Source organism: Somniosus microcephalus, chromosome 9 (genome assembly GCF_052327205.1).
Source record: "Somniosus microcephalus isolate GS21.2 chromosome 9, FLI_Smic_1.0, whole genome shotgun sequence".
Classification (NCBI taxonomy): domain Eukaryota; kingdom Metazoa; phylum Chordata; class Chondrichthyes; order Squaliformes; family Somniosidae; genus Somniosus; species Somniosus microcephalus.
This window is the reverse complement of record NC_140995.1, coordinates 235,728,480-235,748,492: the sequence shown is the minus strand read 5'-3', so window position 1 is coordinate 235,748,492 and position 20,013 is coordinate 235,728,480. Positions and strand designations below refer to the sequence as shown.

Genomic DNA, 20,013 nt, shown 5'->3' with positions numbered 1-20,013 from the left:
GGTCCATTTGAGATCAGAAGAGATGGTCAATAAATGGAGGACTACAGGTGCGCTCAAAGGTAAAAGATGGAAGCAGCCGGTTAGGCTGGAGAGAAACATGAAGAAATTGTGTCTCTGAAGAGCTGAAAAAAAGTCACTGTTCTTTTTGAAGGGCATATGAGGTCAAGACACTGAGAACCAAAGGTTATGAGTCGTCGGACTGAAGGCATTCGATCTAAAGAAAGTTAGCGAGCGTGGAGTGGAATCAAAAGCAAAAGAATGGATAAGGCTGAATGATGACTACAGGAGATTACTGATACGAAGAAACAAGAGTGGGAGAGGGTACAGGGCCCTGGGGAACTGCTGAGTTCATGGAAAAGACGATAAACTTTCAACTGGAGATAAAGACATTTAAAGGAAAACAAAACAGCCATGAACATAGCTTTGATGGTAGGTCATAGGACACTAAATTGTTTAGAATTGCATTGTGCCAAACCCTTTTAAGAAATTAGAGATGCTGAAGGTAAGAAGAATGGTTTACCAAAGTGTTCAAGAACAGGGTTGCAATATAGGCACTAAGATCAATGGCATGACTACTAATGATCATTCATAGATTAGGCCGGAACTTTCAAATGAATGGATAACTTGAGAATTAACTGCAGCTTCTAAAACTTCACTGGTAAGAGGGCAGTAGTCAGAATGGTAAGAAGGAAAGCTGGGTTGGCTCAACTTTAAAGGGCACATCGAAAACGCCGGAAGGAAAGTTGAAAATCCAATAGCATAGTGGGGATAAAACTTGGTTTCAGTCATAATAGTGGAACACAATACAGCAATGGGAAAAGGTTCTGTTACCCAGATCATTGTGATTAGAGGGGGAGGAGAAACCTTAACCAGAAAGGTCAGATTTGTCTTTAGGACAGCCAGCTACTGTACCACCAGGGTGGAGGAGAAATCACAGAAGCTGGGACAGAGCGGGAGCGAGAGGGAGTTTTAGTAAGAGACCAAAAAGAGTGCAGTTGCTAGAGGGGAGAGAATGACACGAGTTTATACTTTGACAAGTTGTGTTTAGCAACTCTGATCGTTATAATTATAGAAGCTGCGAGCAGAAATACCATCAGGTCTGAAAATTTCAGATTGATAAAGGACACCCAGTGCAATCGAGCTTTCACAAGAGGCAGAACAGCACGGCAAGGTTTAAAGAAAGAAAACTTGCATTTCATGATCTTTCATGACTTCAGGACGTCCCAAAGTGCTTTACAGTCAATGTAATACTCGAAGTGTCGTCACTGTTCCAATGTAGGAAACATGGCAGCCAATTTGTACACATCAAGGTCCCACAGACAGCAATGAAATAATTGACTAGATTATCTGGTTTTGGTGTTGTTTGAGGGATAAATATTGGCCAGGATACTGGAAGAACTCCCCTGATCTTTGAATGGTGCCGTGGGATCTTTAATGTTCACCTGTGAGGGCAGACGGTGCCTCAGTTTAATGTCTCATCCAAAGGACAACACCTCCGGCAGTGCAGCACTCCCTCGGTACGGCACTGAAGTATCAGCCTAGATTTTGTGCTTAAGTCTCTGGAGTGGGGCTCGAACTCAACCTGCTGAGGTGAGAGTGCTACCACTGAGCCAAGCTTGACACAAAGATTGAATCAATATGTAGTATCAACTCAGACAGAAGAGCAAGCATTAACAACTTACCAACTAATTCAGGACCCTTAGTGTTTAGCTTAATAATAAGGGGCTTTTTTCCCTCAGAGGCCGGTGTCGGGAGCGGAGAGAGCGGCGGTACAGTGACTATTTAAACTCACTTTCGCTGGCTTTTTCCTCAGAGGCATACCAATCTCACAGACTGGTGGTTCCAGAGCCACGTCACAATTCAAAAATGACGCGGGCAAGAGGAAGCAGCTGATTGGGTGAGTACGGCCAGCTGAGTATTTATACTCTATAGTTTGACAGTTAAGTCATGGCAGCACAGCTCGGCCCCGTGGCATGCTCCTCCTGCGCTATGTGGGAAATCAGGGACACTTCCTGTGTCCCTGACGACCTTGTGTGCGGGAAGTGTATCCAGCTGCAGATACTGGCAGACCGCATTGCGGCACTGGAGCTGCGAATGGATACATACTGGAGCAGTCGTGATGCTGAGCACATCGTGGATACCATGTTTAATGAGTTGGTCACACAGCAGGTAAAGGCTCCACAGGCAGGAAGGGAATGGGTGACCACCAGGCAGAGTAGTAGGCGCAGGCAGGTAGTGCAGGGGTCCCCTGTGGCCATCCCCCTCTCAAACAGATATACCACTTTGGATATTGTTGAGGGAGATGGCTTAAAAAAAGAGACAGAAGATAGAAGCAGGAGTAGGCCATTCGGCCCCTCGAGCCTGCTCCGCCATTCAATGAGATCATGGCTGATCATCGAAATTCAGTACCCTGTCCCTGCTTTCTCCCCATATCCCTTGATCCCTTTAGCCTTAAGAAATATATCCAACTCCTTCTTGAATATATTTAATGAATTGGCCTCTACTGCCTTCTGTGGTAGAGAATTCCACAGGTTCACCACTCTCTGGGTGAAGAAATTCCTCCTCATCTCTTGATGCGCTATCAATTCTAATAAGAGGCCGAGCAGAGTTCAGAACGACAGGCTTTTATTAACTACTGAATTGCACTTCAGACAGATCAGGACTATGCCTCTAGTGGACGACCGAATGCCTGGAGCTGCCATGCGGCCGTCCTTATACTCGGTAGCCGAGGGCGGAGTCAGCTGAGGCATAGTCAGACGTAACAGTGAAACAAGAGTGAACGACAACAACAACAACAACAGCAACAACAACAAGTGAACACAGTGAACTACAGTGGTTTACCACATTCACCCCTCGTTTAAAATTAAGTCCGGCGGGGTGAAGTGTATCAAAAGTTCGAGTAGGCGAGTCTGTCGGGCGGCCTCGTTTGCCGTCGAGATCTTCGTGGCGACGGTTGCGATGTTACAGCTTCCAACGACGCGTCTTGAGCGGGGTCGGGCACCGGTGTATCGTCCCCTTTGGTGTTGGGTGGGCGAGTGGTCCTGGGGTCGCGGCATGCCGTCTACTGGGGTGGAATGGATAGGGGTGAGAATTTGGTCTACTGAATTTTGGGCCGTGTCGAAGGGGGTCGTGGTGGAGGGCAATGGTGACGGGTCAGTGGACCCCGAGGGTGCCAGATCTCTAATGGAGACTGTATCCTCCCGCCCGTCCGAGTATGCCACGTAGGCGTACTGGGGGTTGGCATGGAGGAGGTGAACCTTCTCTACCAGGGGAGCCGTTTTGTGGGACCTTACATGTTTCCTCAGCAGGACGGGCCCTGGAGACGTCAGCCAGTGTGGTAGTGAGGTACCGGATGTGGACCTCCGGGGAAAAACGAACATTCGCTCATGGGGGGTGGCGTTGGTGGCCGTACACAGCAGCGACCGGATGGACATCCTGCCAACGGGAGGTCAGAAGGCCCCTAGATTTTAAGGCTAGGAGGGCCGCCTTCCAAACCGTCGCGTTTTCTCTTTCAACCTGTCCGTTCCCCCGGGGGTTGTAGCTGGTGGTCCGGCTTGAGGCAATACCTCTCATGAGCAGGTACTGACGGAGTTCGTCGCTCATGAAGGACGAGCCCCGGTCGCTATGAATATAGCTGGGAAAACCGAACAGAGCAAAGAGGTTGTGCAGGCATTTAATGACCGTAGCGGTGGTCGTGTCCGGGCAGGGGATGGCGAAAGGGAAACGGGAGTACTCATCAACTATGTTGAGGAAGTACACATTACGGTCAGAGGAGGGGAGGGGCCCTTTAAAGTCGACACTCAGGCGCTCAAAAGGGCGGGTGGCCTTGATCAGGTTTGCTCTGTCAGGCGTATAGAAGCGCGGCTTGCACTCTGCACAGACTGGGCAGCTCCTGGTCATGGTCCTGACCTCCTCGATGGAGTAAGGCAGGTTGCGGCCTTTAATGAAATGGAAGAACCTGGTGACCCCCGGGTGGCAGAGGTCGTTGTGGAGGCCCCGTAGTCTATCGATCTGCGCGGTGGCGCATGTGCCTCGCGATAGAGCATCTGAGGGTTCGTTGAGTTTCCCGGGCCGGTACAAGATGTCGTAATTGTAGGTGGAAAGTTCAATTCTCCACCTCAAGATCTTGTCATTTTTGATTTTGCCCCTCTGCTTGTTGTTGAACATGAAAGCGACTGAACGTTGGTCAGTAAGCAGGGTAAATCGTTTTCCAGCCAGGTAGTGCCGCCAGTGGCGCACCGCCTCCACAATGGCCTGGGCCTCTTTTTCCACAGAGGAGTGTCTGAGTTCGGAGCCCTGGAGGGTTCGTGAAAAAAAGGCCACGGGTCTTCCCGCCTGGTTAAGGGTAGCGGCCAGGGCAAAGTCGGATGCATCGCTCTCCACCTGGAAGGGGATGGACTCGTCTACCGAGTGCATGGTGGCCTTGGCAATGTCGTCTTTTATACGGTGAAAGGCTGAGCGGGCCTCCGCCGTCAGGGGGAAGGAGGTGGACTTGATAAGTGGACGGGCTTTGTCCGCATAATGAGGGACCCACTGGGCGTAATAGGAAAAGAAGCCCAGGCACCTTTTGAGGGCCTTGAGACAGTGGGGCAGGGGAAGTTCCATCAATGGGCGCATCCGGTCAGGGTCAGGGCCGATGACTCCGTGTTCCACCACGCAACCAAGGATAGCGAGGCGGGCTGTGCGGAATATGCACTTTTTCTTGTTGTACGTGAGGTTTAGGAGTTGGGCCGTGCGAAGGAACTTATCATGATTGGCATCATGGTCCTGCAGGTCATGGCCGCAGATGGTCACGTTGTCCAGGTAGGGAAACGTGGCCTGTAACGCATTCTCGTCGACCATCCGGTCCATCTCCCTCTGGAAGACGGAGACACCGTTGGTGACGCCGAAAGGAACCCTGAGGAAGTGAAAAAGACGGCCGTTTGCCTCGAAAGCTGTGTACTGGCGGTCCTCGGGGCGGATAGGGATTTGGTGGTATGCTGCCTTGAGGTCAATGGTCGAGAAAACGCGATATTGCGCTATCTTATTAACCATGTCGGCTATGCGGGGGAGAGGGTATGCGTCCAACTGGGTGTACTTGTTGATAGTCTGGCTGTAGTCAATGACCAGGCGCTGCTTGTTGCCAGTCTTAACGACTACCACCTGAGCTCGCCAGGGGCTGGTACTATCCTCAATAATCCCCTCTTTCAGGAGCCGCGTCACCTCAGATCTTATGAAGGATCTGTCCCCGGTGCTGTATCGCCTGCTCTTTGTGGCGATAGGCTTGCAGTCGCGGGTGAGGTTGGCGAACGGGGGGGGGGGGGGGTTGTGATTTTGAGGGTGGAGAGACTACAGGTGGGGCGCGGCGGGCAATTTAAAAACTGCTGGTTGCAGACAGTGAGCGGGGGAAGAGGTCCACCGTATGTCAAGGTGACGCTCTTAAAGTGACAATGAAAGTCCAACCCCAGCAGAACGGCAGCGCAGAGATGTGGCAGGACGAATAGCTTTACATTTTTATAAACGGAGCCCTTCACCGAGAGGGTCACTACGCAGTAGCCGCCGACGTCTGCTGAGTGAGATTTTGAGGCCATGGAGATCCGATGGCGCGTTGGCCGGACCGAGAGGGAATAATGCCGTACCGTATCAGGGTGTATGAAGCTCTCCGTGCTCCCGGAATCAAAAAGGCAAGTTGTGGCGCGGCCATTTACCTGGATGTCCATCGTGGACCTGGCTAGCTGATGGGGTCTGGATTGATCCAGCATAATGGAGGCCGCTGTGGAGTCGGGAGCGTCGCTGTAGAACCCCGGTGAGGCGGCGGTGGGTGAGTCGGGGGCCCGTTGGCAAAATGGCGGACAAAATGGCGGCGTCGGAGAAGAAGGACAAAATGGCGGCGCCCATGACGATCCCGATCCCCACGAGGCTGGAGGAAGGCAAGATGGCCGCTCCCACGAATCGCACGCGGCGCTGCTGGAGGTAGGGGTCTTCTGACTTCTGCAGACGCCAGCGTAGTGTCCCTTCTTACCGCAGGCAGAGCAGACCGCGTTTTTCGCCGGGCAGCGCGCCCTGGGGTGTTTGGTTTGGCCACAGAAATAACATTTCTGGCTCGGGCGGGACATCGCTGCAGCAGTTGAGGCCGGGGCCCGTGGCGGCGCCGCGTCCCAAGATGGCGGCGGCTGCGGCATCCATGAGGCGGCCGCGCGGTCCGGGGAGTAGGCCTCCATGTTCCGGTGGGCTACGTCCAACGAAAGGGTGAGTGAAATCGCCTTCTTCAGGTCGAGCTTGCTACTTTCCAGCAATCGCTGCCGTGTGTGAATGGACCTGAGGCCCGCAACGAGGGCGTCACGGATGAGCTCCTCTGTATGTTCCGTGGCTGATACTTGCTTGCATTCGCAGGCTCGGCCGAGTTCCTTCAGCGCCCGTATGTATGCTTCTGTGGGTTCCCCGGGCTGTTGTTTGCGAGACCCCAGGAGATGTCTTGCGTAAACATAGTTGACCGGGCGTGCGTATTGCTCCTTCAAAATGTCGATAGCCCCCTGGTAGCTCGTAGCATCCCGGATAAGGGCAAAAGCTCGGTGGTTTACTTTAGAATTCAGCACCCTGAGCTTGTCGGCGTCGGTCTCGCCGGATGCAGCCAGAAAGGACTCAAAACAGTTCAGCCAGTGCGAGAACTTAGCAGTCGAGTCCGGTTCTTGCGGGTCGAGTTCCAGGCACTTGATCTTAAGTATCTGCAGCATCGTTATTATTATTATTTTTTTTTTTCCAGTAGTTAATAAAATTGATGCGCTATCAATTCTAATAAGAGGCCGAGCAGAGTTCAGAACGACAGGCTTTTATTAACTACTGAATTGCACTTCAGACAGATCAGGACTATGCCTCTAGTGGACGACCGAATGCCTGGAGCTGCCATGCGGCCGTCCTTATACTCGGTAGCCGAGGGCGGAGTCAGCTGAGGCATAGTCAGACGTAACAGTGAAACAAGAGTGAACGACAACAACAACAACAACAGCAACAACAACAACAACAAGTGAACACAGTGAACTACAGTGGTTTACCACACCTCTGTCCTAAATGGCTTACCCCTTATCCTTAGACTGTGACCCCTGGTTCTGGACTCCCCGACCATCGGGAACATCCTTCCTGCATCTAGTCTGTCTAGTCCTGTTAGAATTTTATAAGTTTCAATGAGATCCCCTCTCGTTCTTCTAAACTCCAGCGAGTACAAGCCCAATCGACCCAATCTCTCCTCATACATCATTCCTGCCATCCCAGGTATTAGCTTGGTGAATCTTCGCTGCACTCCTTCCATGGCAAGAACATCCTTCCTCAGATAAGGCGACCAAAACTGCACACAATACTCAAGATGTGGTCTCACCAAGGCCCTGTACAACTGCAGCAAGACATCCTTGTTCCTGTACTCAAACCCTCTCGCTACAAAGGCCAACATAGCATTTGCCTTCTTAACCACCTGCTGCACCTGCATGCTTACCTTCAGCGACTGGTGCACAAGGACGCCCAGGTCTCGTTGCACTTCCTCTTCTCCCAATCTATTGCCATTCAGATAACAATCTGCCTTCTTGTTTTTGACACCAAAGTGGATAACCTCGTATTTATCTACGTTATATGGCATCTGCCATGCTTCTGCCCAATCATACTGGAGTTTCTTGGCATCCTCCTCACAACACACACGCCCACCCAGCTTTGTGTCGTCTGCAAACTTGGAGATATTATATCTAGTTCCCTCATCCAGATCATCATTAATATACATCAGGCTTATCAGGGGAAGGCAGCAGCAGCCGCCAACTTCCTGGCACCATGGGTGGTTCTGCTGCACAGGATGGGAGGAAAAAGAGCGGGAGAGCTATAGTGATAGGGGATTCTATTGTAAGGGCAATAGATAGGCATTTCTGCGGCCGCAAATGAGACTCCAGGATGGTATGTTGCCTCCCTGGTGCAAGGGTCAAGGATGTCTCGGGGCGGCTGCAGGGCATTCTGGAGGGGGGAGGGTGAACAGCCAGTTGTCGTAGTGCATATAGGTACCAACGATATAGGAAAAAACAGGATGAGGTCCTAAAAGCTGAATATAGGGAGTTAGGAGGTAAATTAAAAAATAGGACCACAAAGGTAGTAATCTCAGGATTGCTACCAGTGCCACGTGCTAGCCAGAGTAGAAATAGAAGGATATTTCAGATGAATACGTGGCTACAGGAATGGTGCAAGGGGGGGGATTCAAATTCCTGGGACATTGGAACCGGTTCTGGGGGAGGTGGGACCAGTACAAACTGGACAATTTGCACCTGGGCAGGACTGGGACCGATGTGCTAGGGGGAGTGTTTAAATTAAAATGGCAGGGGGGGGGGGGGGGGGGGTGTTGGGAACCTGTGCAAGGAGACAGAGGAAAGGGAAGCAAGGATAGAAACAAAAGACAGGAAGGAGAAAAGCAAAAGTGGAAGGCAGAGAAATCAAGGGTGTAAATCAAACAGGGCTACAGTAAATAATAATTCTAAAAGGACTTAAGAGTGTCAAAAAAACAAGCCTGAAGGCTTTGTGTCTTAATGCGAGGAACATTCGTAATAAGGTGGATGAATTAGCTGCGCAAATAGATGTTAACGGATATGTTATAATTGGGATTACAGAAACATGGCTCCAGGGTGACCAAGGCTGGGAATTCAGGAAGGACAGGCAAAAGGGAAAAGGAGGTGGGGTAGCATTGTTGGTTAAAGAGGAGATTAACACAATAGTAAGGAAGGATATTAGCTCTGATGATGCGGAATCTGTATGGGTAGAGCTGAGAAATACCAAGGGGCAGAAAATGTTAGTGGGAGTTGTATACAGACCCCCAAACAGTAATGCTGAGGTTGGGGATGGCATTAAACGGGAAATTAGAGATGCGTGCAATAAGGGCACAGCAGTTATCATGGGTGACTTTAATCTACATATAGATTGGGCTAACCAAATTAGTAACAATGCTGTGGAGGAGGAATTCCTAGAGTGTATACGGGATAGTTTCCTGGACCAATATGTCGAGGAACCAACTAGAGATCAGGCTATCTTAGACTGGGTATTATGTAATGAGAAAGGATATATTAGCAATCTTGTTGTGCAAGGGCCCTTGGGGAGGAGCGATCATAATATGATAGAATTCTTCATTAAGATGGAGAGTGAAGTAGTTGACTCGGAGACTAGGGTCCCGAATTTAAATAAAGGAAACTATGATGGTATGAGGCGCGAGTTGGCTAGGATGGATTGGGGAACGTTACTTAAAGGGTTGACGGTGGATAGGCAATGGCAAACATCTAAAGATCACATGGATGAACTACAGAATTTGTTCATCCCTGTTTGGCATAAAAATAAAACAAAAAAGGTGACTCAACTGTGGCAAACAAGGGAAATTAGGGATAGCATAAGATCCAAGGAGAGGACATATAAATTGGCCAGAAAAAGCAGCAAACCTGAGGATTGGGAGCAGTTTAGGATTCAGCAAAGGAGAACAAAGGGGGAATTAAGAGGGGGAAAATTGAATATGAGAGTAAGCTTGCAGGGAACATAAAAACTGACTGTAAAAAGCTTCTATAGATATGTGAAGAGAAAAAGATTGGTGAAGTCAAGCGTAGGTCCCTTGCAGTCAGAATCAGGGGAATTTATAATGGGGAACAAAGAAATGGCTGACCAATTAAATACATACTTTGGTTGTGTCTTCACAAAGGAGGACACAAATAACCTCCCAGAGATGTCGGGGAACATAGGGTCTAATGAGAGGGAGGAACTGAATGAAATCAGTATTTGTAGGGAAATGGTGTTAGGGAAATTGATGGGATTGAAGGCCAATAAATCCCCAGGGCCTGATAATCTACATCCTAGGATACTTAAGGAAGTGGCCTAGGAAATAAGATGCATTGCTGGTCATCTTCCAAAATTCTATCGACTCTGGAACAGTTCCCATGGATTGGAGGATAGCTAATGTAACCCCACTATTTAAAAAAGGTGGTAGAGAGAAAACAGGGAATTATAGACCGTTAAGCCTGACATCGGTAGTGGGTAAAATGCTAGAGTTCATTATAAAAGATGTAATAGCAGAGCACTTGGAAAACAGTGACAGGATCGGACAAAGTCAACATGGATTTACAAAAGGTAAATCGTGCTTGACTAATCTACTGGCACTTTTTGAGGATGTAACTGGTAGAATAGATACGGGAGAACCAGTGGATGTGGGTTTTTTTTGGACTTTCAGAAGGCTTTCGATAAGGTCCCGCATAAGAGATTAGCGTGCAAAGTTAAAGCACATGGGATTGGGGGTAAGGTACTGACTTGGATAGAGAGCTAGTTGGCAGACAGGAAGCAAAGAGTTGGAATAAACTGGTCTTTTTCCGAGTGGCAGGCAGTGATTAGTGGGGTACCGCAGGGATCGGTGCTAGGACCCCAGCTATTCACAATATATATTAATGATCTAGACGAGGGAACTAGATGTAATATCTCCAAGTTTGCAGATGACATAAAGCTGGGTGGGCGTGTGTGCTGTGAGGAGAATGCAGAGAAACTCCAGTATGATTTGGACAGGTTGGGTGATTGGGCAGATGCAGTATAATGTGGATAAATGCAAGGTTATCCACTTTGGTGGCAAAAACAGGAAGGCAGATTATTATCTGAACGGCAATAGATTGGGAAAAGGGGAAGTGCAACGAGACCTGGGTGCCCTTGTGCACCAGTCGCTGAAGGTAAGCATGCAGGTGGAGCAGGTGGTTAAGAAGGCAAATGGTGTGTTGGCCTTCATAGCGAGAGGATTCGAGTACAGGAGCAAGGATGTCATGCTGCAGTTGTACAGGGCCTTGGTGAGACCACACCTTCAGTATTGTGTGCAGTTTTGGTCGCCTTATCGGACCTGGGTGTTCTTGCCATGGAGAGAGTGCAGCGAAGATTCACCAGACTGATACCTGGGATGGCAGGAATGACATATGAAGAGAGATTGGGTCGATTAGACTTATATTCGCGAGAGTTTAGAAGAATGAGAGGGGATCTCATTGGAACTTATAACATTCTAACAGGACTAGACAGACTAGATGCAGGAAGGATGTTCCTGATGGCGAGGAGTCCAGAACCAGGGGTCACAGTCTAAGGATAAATGGTAAGCCATTTAAGACTGAGATGAGGAGGAATTTCTTCACCCAGAGAGTGGTGAACCTGTGGAATTCTCTACCACAAATGGCAGTTGAGGCCAATTCATTAAATATATTCAAGAAGGAGTTAGATATATTTCTTAAGGCTAAAGGGATCAAGGGATATGGGGAGAAAGCAGGGACAGGGTACTGAATTTGGATGATCAGCCATGATCTCATTAAATGGTGGAGCAGGCTCGAGGGGCCGAATGGCCTACTCCTGCTCCTATCTTCTATGTTTCTATGTAATTCCTTCAAAGTTTGGGCAGTTTGAAAGCAATGCTCTGTGTAAAAAAAAAAAGATAACTGGATTTTTGGTTCCAAATGTACAAGCAGAATCTCCATTCACAAGATTTGTTCACAAATTGTGCCGGATTAAAACATTTCAAGACGCAATGGTTACATTTTCAGAGCTGACTGACAGTACAATGGAGCAGATCCTCCTCGAGTCTCTTACCAGATCAACATATTCAGTGATCATGTAGTGGGGCTCCATTTCACGGCACAGGCCCAGCAATCTCACGACATGGTTGTGATTCATTTTACTGAACATCTCGAACTCTCGACGGAATTCTAGCTGCAGCTGTTCGTCCCGTGTGGTCAGACTCTTCACGAGGACCACCATCTCTGGCTCACCTTTGTCGATCCCTTTGGCTTTGGCCAAGAAGACCTCGCCGTACTCTCCTTTTCCTGCAATTACAAATGTAAAAGCAAAGGTTGAATGGTGTGTCAAATTTAAAACATCAGCACCATATATTGAGGGGAATCATTTGTTTTTGACAGAATGTATGTTTTAGCGGAAATAAAATTCCACAGTCTGCAGACACAGAAGTAAAAATTGGTCAAGCCACTAAAAATAGGCATGATCAAGGCGCTGCAGTAAAGTGCTCCATTGACATGGACCACTCAGTAATCATAGCATGCAGGTTCCAGCACATTGAGTATCCTTCTCAGGTGGGAGAGTTTCTTTTGGAGAAACACTTGAAGGCCAAGTATTTCCTCATGGGAACACTCACCCCTCCGCTGCAGATGCTTACTTAGGCTGTGATACAATTGCACAAGAATTAACAGCCCAAGTACCTGAAAGGCAAGTTCCTGGCCCTGGTAGACATCATAGCTGAGACAGATTTAGTTCTCAATGTCCATGCACATGTAAGTGATTGAACAGCAGTTAGAAATATGAACCCTGGCTCATTTGTTCTAGCTCCTTAAATCAACTGTAGCCGATCTCAATCGGTATGTTAATGTGAAGCTAACACAGCACAGAACAAGATTGAACCTGCGACCTTCCTGGCTTGTAACATTCAGCACCATATCATAAAGTACACTTACACATCAAGTCTGCCATTGAGGGTGGGCAGTATATTTTTAAATCCCTCATTGCTAAAGTTACTGCCCGATGTGGAAATAAGCCATAAAAAAAGTCTAGGTTCAACCCCCAGTTTGTGTTCCTTTAACTCTGCACCAACAGTATTCAATGTGGGAAGACTGTTCAAACGTATAGAATCCTTACATAGCAAACAGAGGAGACTTGCAGGCCCATAAGCGTGGGCTGGAGTGAAGCCCAGGTCTCAAAAAGTTAAAAAGCCAGTATGTTAACCCACTAGGCACCCAACAAAATATGTTTCCTTGAACAGAGATCGCCATGTGAATTTAAGGCTTAACCTCAGTTTTCTCTACCTCCACTTCAATTTTTAAGAAGGCAGTCAGTCATCTTGAGAGCAGATAGCATGCCAATAGGGCATTTGTTGAAACACCCTCTGTTTAGCAGACCTTACAAAATATGTAACCGGTGATACTACGCAATTGTTACATGTCATGGCAAGTAGTGGAGAAATCAGATTCCTACTCAATAGGTTCACACATCACTACTGTCTGCAATGTTTATTGAAATTATATAATGGTGTTCCATTAGTATATTGCAATATTCCAACATCGCACCTCTGATCTGGCACACGATTACCATGATTACAATAGTGGAGACATTAGACAAAATAGCTGCAACATGTGTTGTAGGATATTGGCCATCTCACAATCTTTACATTCATGTTATGGCAGGAATTTGTCAATTTAATTGCTGGAAAAAGACAGTGGGAGAAGAGAGGTGAGGGAATTTCTTAAAAGAGTTCCCCTTCCTTACACAAATCATGTCTTCACTACATACCCAGGGTTGTGATTGTCTGGAGGTTTGAACGAGGAAAGTGCAGTTTATCGTGCATGCTGTGGCGCTTGTTGGGCACGACAGTCATACTGATGTTGTTAATGGATGCCTCCTCCTGAATCTCAGCCATTAGCTGGCCATTCTGCTGCACAGTCCCACCTGTACATTCAAAGGGGAAAAAAATGAAGCTGTAAAAACATGCGTTTAATCCAGCTATATGTACCGTTATAGTAGAAACTTAGAAAATAGGAGCAGGAGTAGGCTATTCGGCCCCTCGAGCCTGCTCCGCCATTTAATGAGATCATGGCTGATCATCCAAATTCAGTACCCTGTCCCTGCTTTCTCCCCATATCCCTTGATCCCTTTAGCCTTAAGAAATATATCTAACTCCTTCTTGAATATATTTAATGAATTGGCCTCAACTGCCTTTTGTGGTAGAGAATTCCACAGGTTCACCACTCTCTGGGTGAAGAAATTCCTTCTCATCTCTGTCCTAAATGGCTTACCCCTTATCCTTAGACTGTGACCCCTGGTTCTGGACTCCCCCGCCATCGGGAACATCCTTCCTGCATCTAGTCTGTCTAGTCCTATTAGAATGTTATAAGTTTCAATGAGATCCCCTCTCATTCTTCTAAACTCTAGCGAATATAAGCCTAATCGACCCAATCTCTTCTCATATGTCATTCCTGCCATCGCAGGTGTCAGTCTGGTGAATCTTCGCTGCACTCCCTCCATAGCAAAAACATGCTTCCTCAGATAAGGCGACCAAAACTGCACACAATACTCAAGGTGTGGTCTCACCCATAATCCTTTACAAACACACACACACTTGCATCCATACATAAAACAATTTTCCATTCATACATTTTGCTTTCTAATTTAATCCCTGCATTCTCATGGCAGGTGAAGTATCATACAGCACAAATATATTTAACTGCTAAAACTGCTCCCGTCTCAGGAGAGTGACCTCTACACATCTCTCCACGGCGCCCCCCCCCCCCCTCCCAAATTCAACATTTCTGATAGGTACCAGTCTTGGTAGGGTTGCTGCGTAACACAAACCTCTGATTCATACTGAGTGCAAATGTTGCAGGTTAAAGTCTGCACATTTATTTTGCAGAAACAAGGATCTTTAACCTGAAAGCAGATTGATACAGCCACATTTTCATGGATGTACATGCAGTCAAGTTCATTAAAAGCACAGCTAACAGAGGGAGAACTGTGTGGTTGCTGCAAGATTGAAGCATTTTAAATGTGGTATCAAATGGGAAACCTCAGTCATACAATTAAAAAGGAAGGCTGCTGCATTATAAAGAAAACACCCCCAAGGGTGTTTGAGGCTGTTGCTCACTACCAGCCATTGGTGATCACATAACAATTCTCCAAGTACCATTCCAGCCTGGTATCCCATCTGCAAAGAGGCTGTCCCTGACCTGCAAGTGATACATTATTGCACACAGTATTCAGTTAATGCCATTGATGCCAACGCTTCCAACAGCATGACTGAGACTAACAAACACCAAAAGGTAGGGAGGGAGTGAGTGCAACAAGCCTAGTTCTTACAAATGCTATCATCTGAATACTAACATTAAATTACAACCATGTCACTCACCCCCACCCACCGCACAGTTCCAGAGCTTTTGGAACTAAATAAACAGAGATTACCATTTACTTCTTGATCCTGGTCAAAAAGACCCTCCGTTCCAAATTTTTCCTGCCCTCTTCTGCAGGCCCCAACCCTCGCTGGAGTGTGGGTCTACACGTGCCAGAAGCCCTGTACCCAAATGGCCATTTTTGCCATATTTACCTAAACAATTGGGAGAGATATCAAATCAGCACGCGATTGTAAACTCGCCTCACTCCCACACAAGTACACTTTCCAGTTGGGGGGCCACTGGTCAATGAGCACCAGCAGTGCATTCTAAATCATCATAACTCGCTGCGTAATTTTTTCCCTCACGTCGCCTCTGGTTCTTTAGCCAATTACCTTAAATCCGTGTCCTCTGGTTACTGACCCTTCTGCCACTGTAAACAGTTTCTCCTTATTTACTCTATCAAAGCTGTTGATGATTTTGAACACCTCTATCAAATCAGCTCTAAGGAGAACAGTCCCAGCTTCTCCACTCTATCCAGATCACTGAAGTCCCTCATCCCAGGTATCATTCTAGTAAATCTCCTCTGCACCCTCTCCAAGGCCTTGATATCCTTCCTAAAGGGCGGTGCCTAGAATTGGCCACAATTCTCCAGCTGAGGCCTAACTAGTGTTTTATAAAGGTTTATCGTATCTTCCTTGCTTTTGCAGTTTATACCTCTATTTATAAAGCCAAGGATTAAAGGCAAATCGTGTTTAACCAACTTGATCGAGTTTTTTGATGAGGTAACAGAGGGTTGATGAGGGCAATGCAGTTAACGTGGTGTACATGGACTTCCAAAAGGTGTTTGATAAAGTGCCACATAATAGGCTTGCCAGCAAAGTTGAATCCCATGGAATAAAAGGAACAGTGGCAGCATGGATACGGAATTGGCTAAGCGGCAGGAAACAGAGAGTAGTGGTGAACCGTTGTTTTTCGGACTGGTAGAAGGCATATAGTGATGTTCCCCAGGGGTCAGTACAAGGACCACTGCTTTTCTTGATATATATTAATGATTTGAATGTGGGTGTACAGGGCACAATTTCAAAATTTGCAGATGACACAAACCTTGGAAGTATAGTGAACAGTGAGGAGGATAGTGATAGACTTCAAGAGGACATAGACAGGCTGGTGGAATGGGCGGACACGTGGCAGATGAAATTTAACGCAGAAAAGTGCGAAGTGATACATTTTGGTAGAAAGAATGAAGAGGAGAGGAAATATAAACTAAAGGGTACAATTCTAAAGGGGGTGCATGAACAGAGAGACCTGGGGATAAATGTGCACAAATCGTTGAAGGTGGCAGGGCAAGTTGAAAAAGCAGTTAAAAAAGCTTACGGGATCCTGGGCTTCATGAATAGAGGTATAGAGTACATAAGTGTGGAAATGATGATGAACCTGTATAAACACTGGTTCGACCTCAACTGGAGTATTGTGACCAATTCTGGGCACTGCACTTTAGGAAGGATGTGAAAGCCTTAGATAGGGTGCAGAAAAGATGTACGAGAATGATTCCAGGGCCGAGGGACTTCAGTTACGTGGATAGACTGGAGAAGCTGGGGTTGTTTTCCTTACAGCAGAGAAGATTGACAGGAGATTTGATAGAGGTGTTCAAAATCATAAGGAGTCTGGACAGTGCAGATAGAGAGAAACTGTTCCCATTGGTAGAGGGGCCGAGAACCAGAGGACACAGATTTAAGGTGATTGGCAAAAGAACCAAAGGTGACATAAGAAAAAACTTTTTTACGCAGCGAGTGGTTAGGATCTGGAATGCACTGCCTGAAAGGGTGGTGGAGGCAGACTCAATCACGGCTTTCAAAAGGGAGTTGGATAAGTACCTGAAAGAAAAAAATTTGCGGGGCTATGGGGAAAGGGCGGGGGAGTGGGACTAGCTGAGGTGCTCTTGCAGAGAGCTGGCATGGGCTCGACAGGCCGAATGGCAGCCTTCCGTGCTGTAACCATTCTATAAGCATCCCGTCTGCCTTTTTAACAGCCTTCTCAACTTGTCCTGCCACCTTCAAAGATTTGTGTACATACATCCCCAGGTCTCTGTTCCTGCACCTCTTTTAAAATGGTACCATTTAATTTATATTACCTCTCCTCATTCTTCCTACCAAAATGAACCACTTCACACTTCTCTGCGTTACATTTCATCTGCCAAGTATCTGCCCATTTCAGCAGTCTGACTACGTCCTCCTGGAATCTGTTACTATCCTCCTCACTGTTTTACTACATTTCCAAATTTTGGGTCATCTGCAAACTTGGAAAATATGCACTGTATACCCAAGTCAAGGTCGTTAATATATATCAAAAATAGCAGTGGTCCCAACACTGACCTCTGGGGTACACTTCACTCTAGTCTGAAAAAACAACCATTCATCACTGCTCTCTGTTTTCTGTCCCTTAGCCAATTACGTATCCACGCAGCCACTGCCCCTTTAATCCCATGGGAATCAACTTTACTAATAATTCTATTATGTGGTACTTTATCAAACACCTTTTGAAAGACAATATACACATCAACCGCACTAGCCTCATCAACCCTTCCCGTTACTTCATCAAAGAACTCAATCAGGTCAGTCAAACACGATTTGCCTTTAACAAATTCATGCTTGCTTTCATTTATTAACCCATATTTTTCCAAGTGACAATTGTGTCCCGGATTAATGTCTGTCAAAGTTTCCCCACCACTGACATTAGGCTGACTGACCTGAGAGAGAGTCAGAGTTATACAACACAGAAAGAGGCCCTTCGGCCCATCGTGTCCGCATCGGCCATCAAGCCCCATCTATTCTAATCCCATTTTCCAGCACTTGGTCCGTAGCCTTGTATGCTATGGCGTTTCAAGTGCTCATCTAAATGCTTCTTGAATGTTGTGAGGGTTCCTGCCTCAACCACCCTCTGGGTGAAAAAGTTTTTCCTCAAATCCCCTCTAAACCTCCTGCCCCTTACCTTGAATCTATGCCCCCTGGTTGTTGACCCCTCTACTAAGGGGAAAAGTTCCTTTCTATCTACCCTATCTATGCCCCTCATAATTTTGTACACCTCAATCAGGTTCCCCCCTCAGCCTTCTCTGCTCTAAGGAAAACAACCCCAGCCTGTCCAGTCTCTCTTCATAGCTGAAGCGTTCCATCCCAGGTAACATCCTGGTGAATCTCCTCTGCACCCTCTCCAATGCAATCACATCCTTCCTATAGTGTGGCGACCAGAACTGCACACAGTATTCCAGCTGTGGCCTAACTAGCGTTTTGTACATCTCCATCATAACCTCCCTGCTCTTATATTCTATGCCTCGGCTAATGAAGGCAAGTATCCCATATGCCTTTTTAACCACCTTATCTACCTGTCCTGCTGCCTTCAGGGATCTATGTACATGCACACCAAGGTCCCTCTGATCCTCTGTCCTTCCTAGAATCCTACCATTCATTGTGTATTCCCTTGCCTTGTTAGTCCCTCCAAAATGCATCACCTCACACTTTAAGGTTAAATTCCATTTGCCACTGTTCCGCCCATCTGACCAACCCGTCTATATCGTCCTGTAGCCTGAGGCTACCCTCCTCGCTATTTACCACTCCACCAATTTTCATGTAATCTGCGAACTTACGGATCATACCTCCTACATTCATATCTAAATCATTAATGCACACTACAAACAGCAAAGGACCCAGCAGCGATCCCTGCGGTACACCACTGGACACAGGCTTCCAGTCACAAAAACAACCTTCGACCATCACCCTCTGCCTCCTGCCACTAAGCCAATTTTGGATCCAATGTGCCAAATTGCCCTGGATCCCATGGGCTCTTACCTTCTTGGCCAGTCTCCCATGCGGGACTTTGTCAAAAGCCTTACTGAAGTCCATGTAGACTACATCAACTGCACTACCCTCAGCCACGCACCTAGTCACCCCCTCGAAAAATTCAATCAAATTGGTTAGACATGATCTCCTCCTGACAAAGCCATGCTGACTATCCTTGATTAATCCTTGCCTCTCCAAGTGGAGACTAATTCTGTCCCTCAGAATTTTTTCCAATAATTTCCCTACCACAGATGTTAGGCTCACTGGCCTGTAATTCCCTGGTTTATCCCTACTACCCTTCTTGAATAATGGTACTACGTTAGCTGTCCTCCAGTCCTCTGGCACCTCCCCTGTGGCCAGAGAGGTTCTGAAAATTTGTGTCCAAGCCCCTGCAATCTCCTCCCTTGCCTCACACTGCAGCCTGGGATACATCTCATCTGGGCCTGGGGATTTATCCACTTTTAATCCCGCTAAAACCGCTAGTACCTCCTCCCTCTCAATACTAATTTGTTCAAGTATATTACAATCCCCCTGCCTGATTTCTATGCCTACATTGTCCTTCTCCAAAGTGAACACAGATGCAAAATATTCATTTAAAACCTCACCCACATCTTCCGGCTCCACACACAGGTTGCCACTTTGGTCCCTAATGGGCCTTACCCTTTCCCTGGTTCTCCTCTTGCCCTTGGTATACTTATAAAACACTGTGGGATTTTCCTTTATTTTGCCCGCCAGTGTTTTTTCATGCCCCCTCTTCGCTCTCCTAATTTCTTTAAGTACCCCCCTGCACTTTCTATACTCCTCTTCCACTGTTTTCAGTCCTTTGTATCTGCCAAAAGCCTCCCTTTTATTCCTAATCCATTCTTGTATATCCCTTGACATCCAGGGTTCCCTGGGCTTGTTGGTCCCACCCTTGACCTTTACGGGAACATGTTGGCGTTGTACTCGTCTCTATTTCCTTTCTGAATGACTCCCACTGCTCTGATGTGGATTTTCCTACAAGTAGCTGATCCGAGTCCACTTTGGCCAGATCCTGCCTTATCATATTAAAATCGGCCTTCCCCCAATTTAGAACTTTTATTTTTGGTCCATCTTTGTCCTTTTCCATGACTACCTTAAATCTCACCGAATTATGGTCACTGACACCAAAATGCTCTCCTACTGACACTTCTACCACTTGCCCGGCTACATTCCCTAGAATTAGGTCCAGTACCGCCCCCTCTCTTGTAGAACTTTCTACATGCTGGCTCAAAAAGCTCTCCTGGATGCACTTTAAGAATTCCGCACCCTCTAAG

General features: G+C 47.1%; 1 protein-coding gene across 2 annotated transcripts in view; it reads right to left on the bottom strand.

Moving 5' to 3' along the window:
• Nucleotides 1-20,013, bottom strand: part of ptk7b (protein tyrosine kinase 7b) — a 359,270-nt gene that overhangs the window by 25,235 nt on the left and 314,022 nt on the right. For both annotated transcript variants that reach the window (XM_085998043.1, XM_085998042.1), the window contains exons 15-16: nt 13,294-13,449; nt 11,587-11,819 (exon numbers count right to left, since the gene is read on the bottom strand). In XM_085998043.1, the coding sequence (XP_085854169.1) occupies nt 11,587-11,819; nt 13,294-13,449 (389 nt within the window). The remainder of the gene's footprint in view (nt 1-11,586; nt 11,820-13,293; nt 13,450-20,013) is intronic.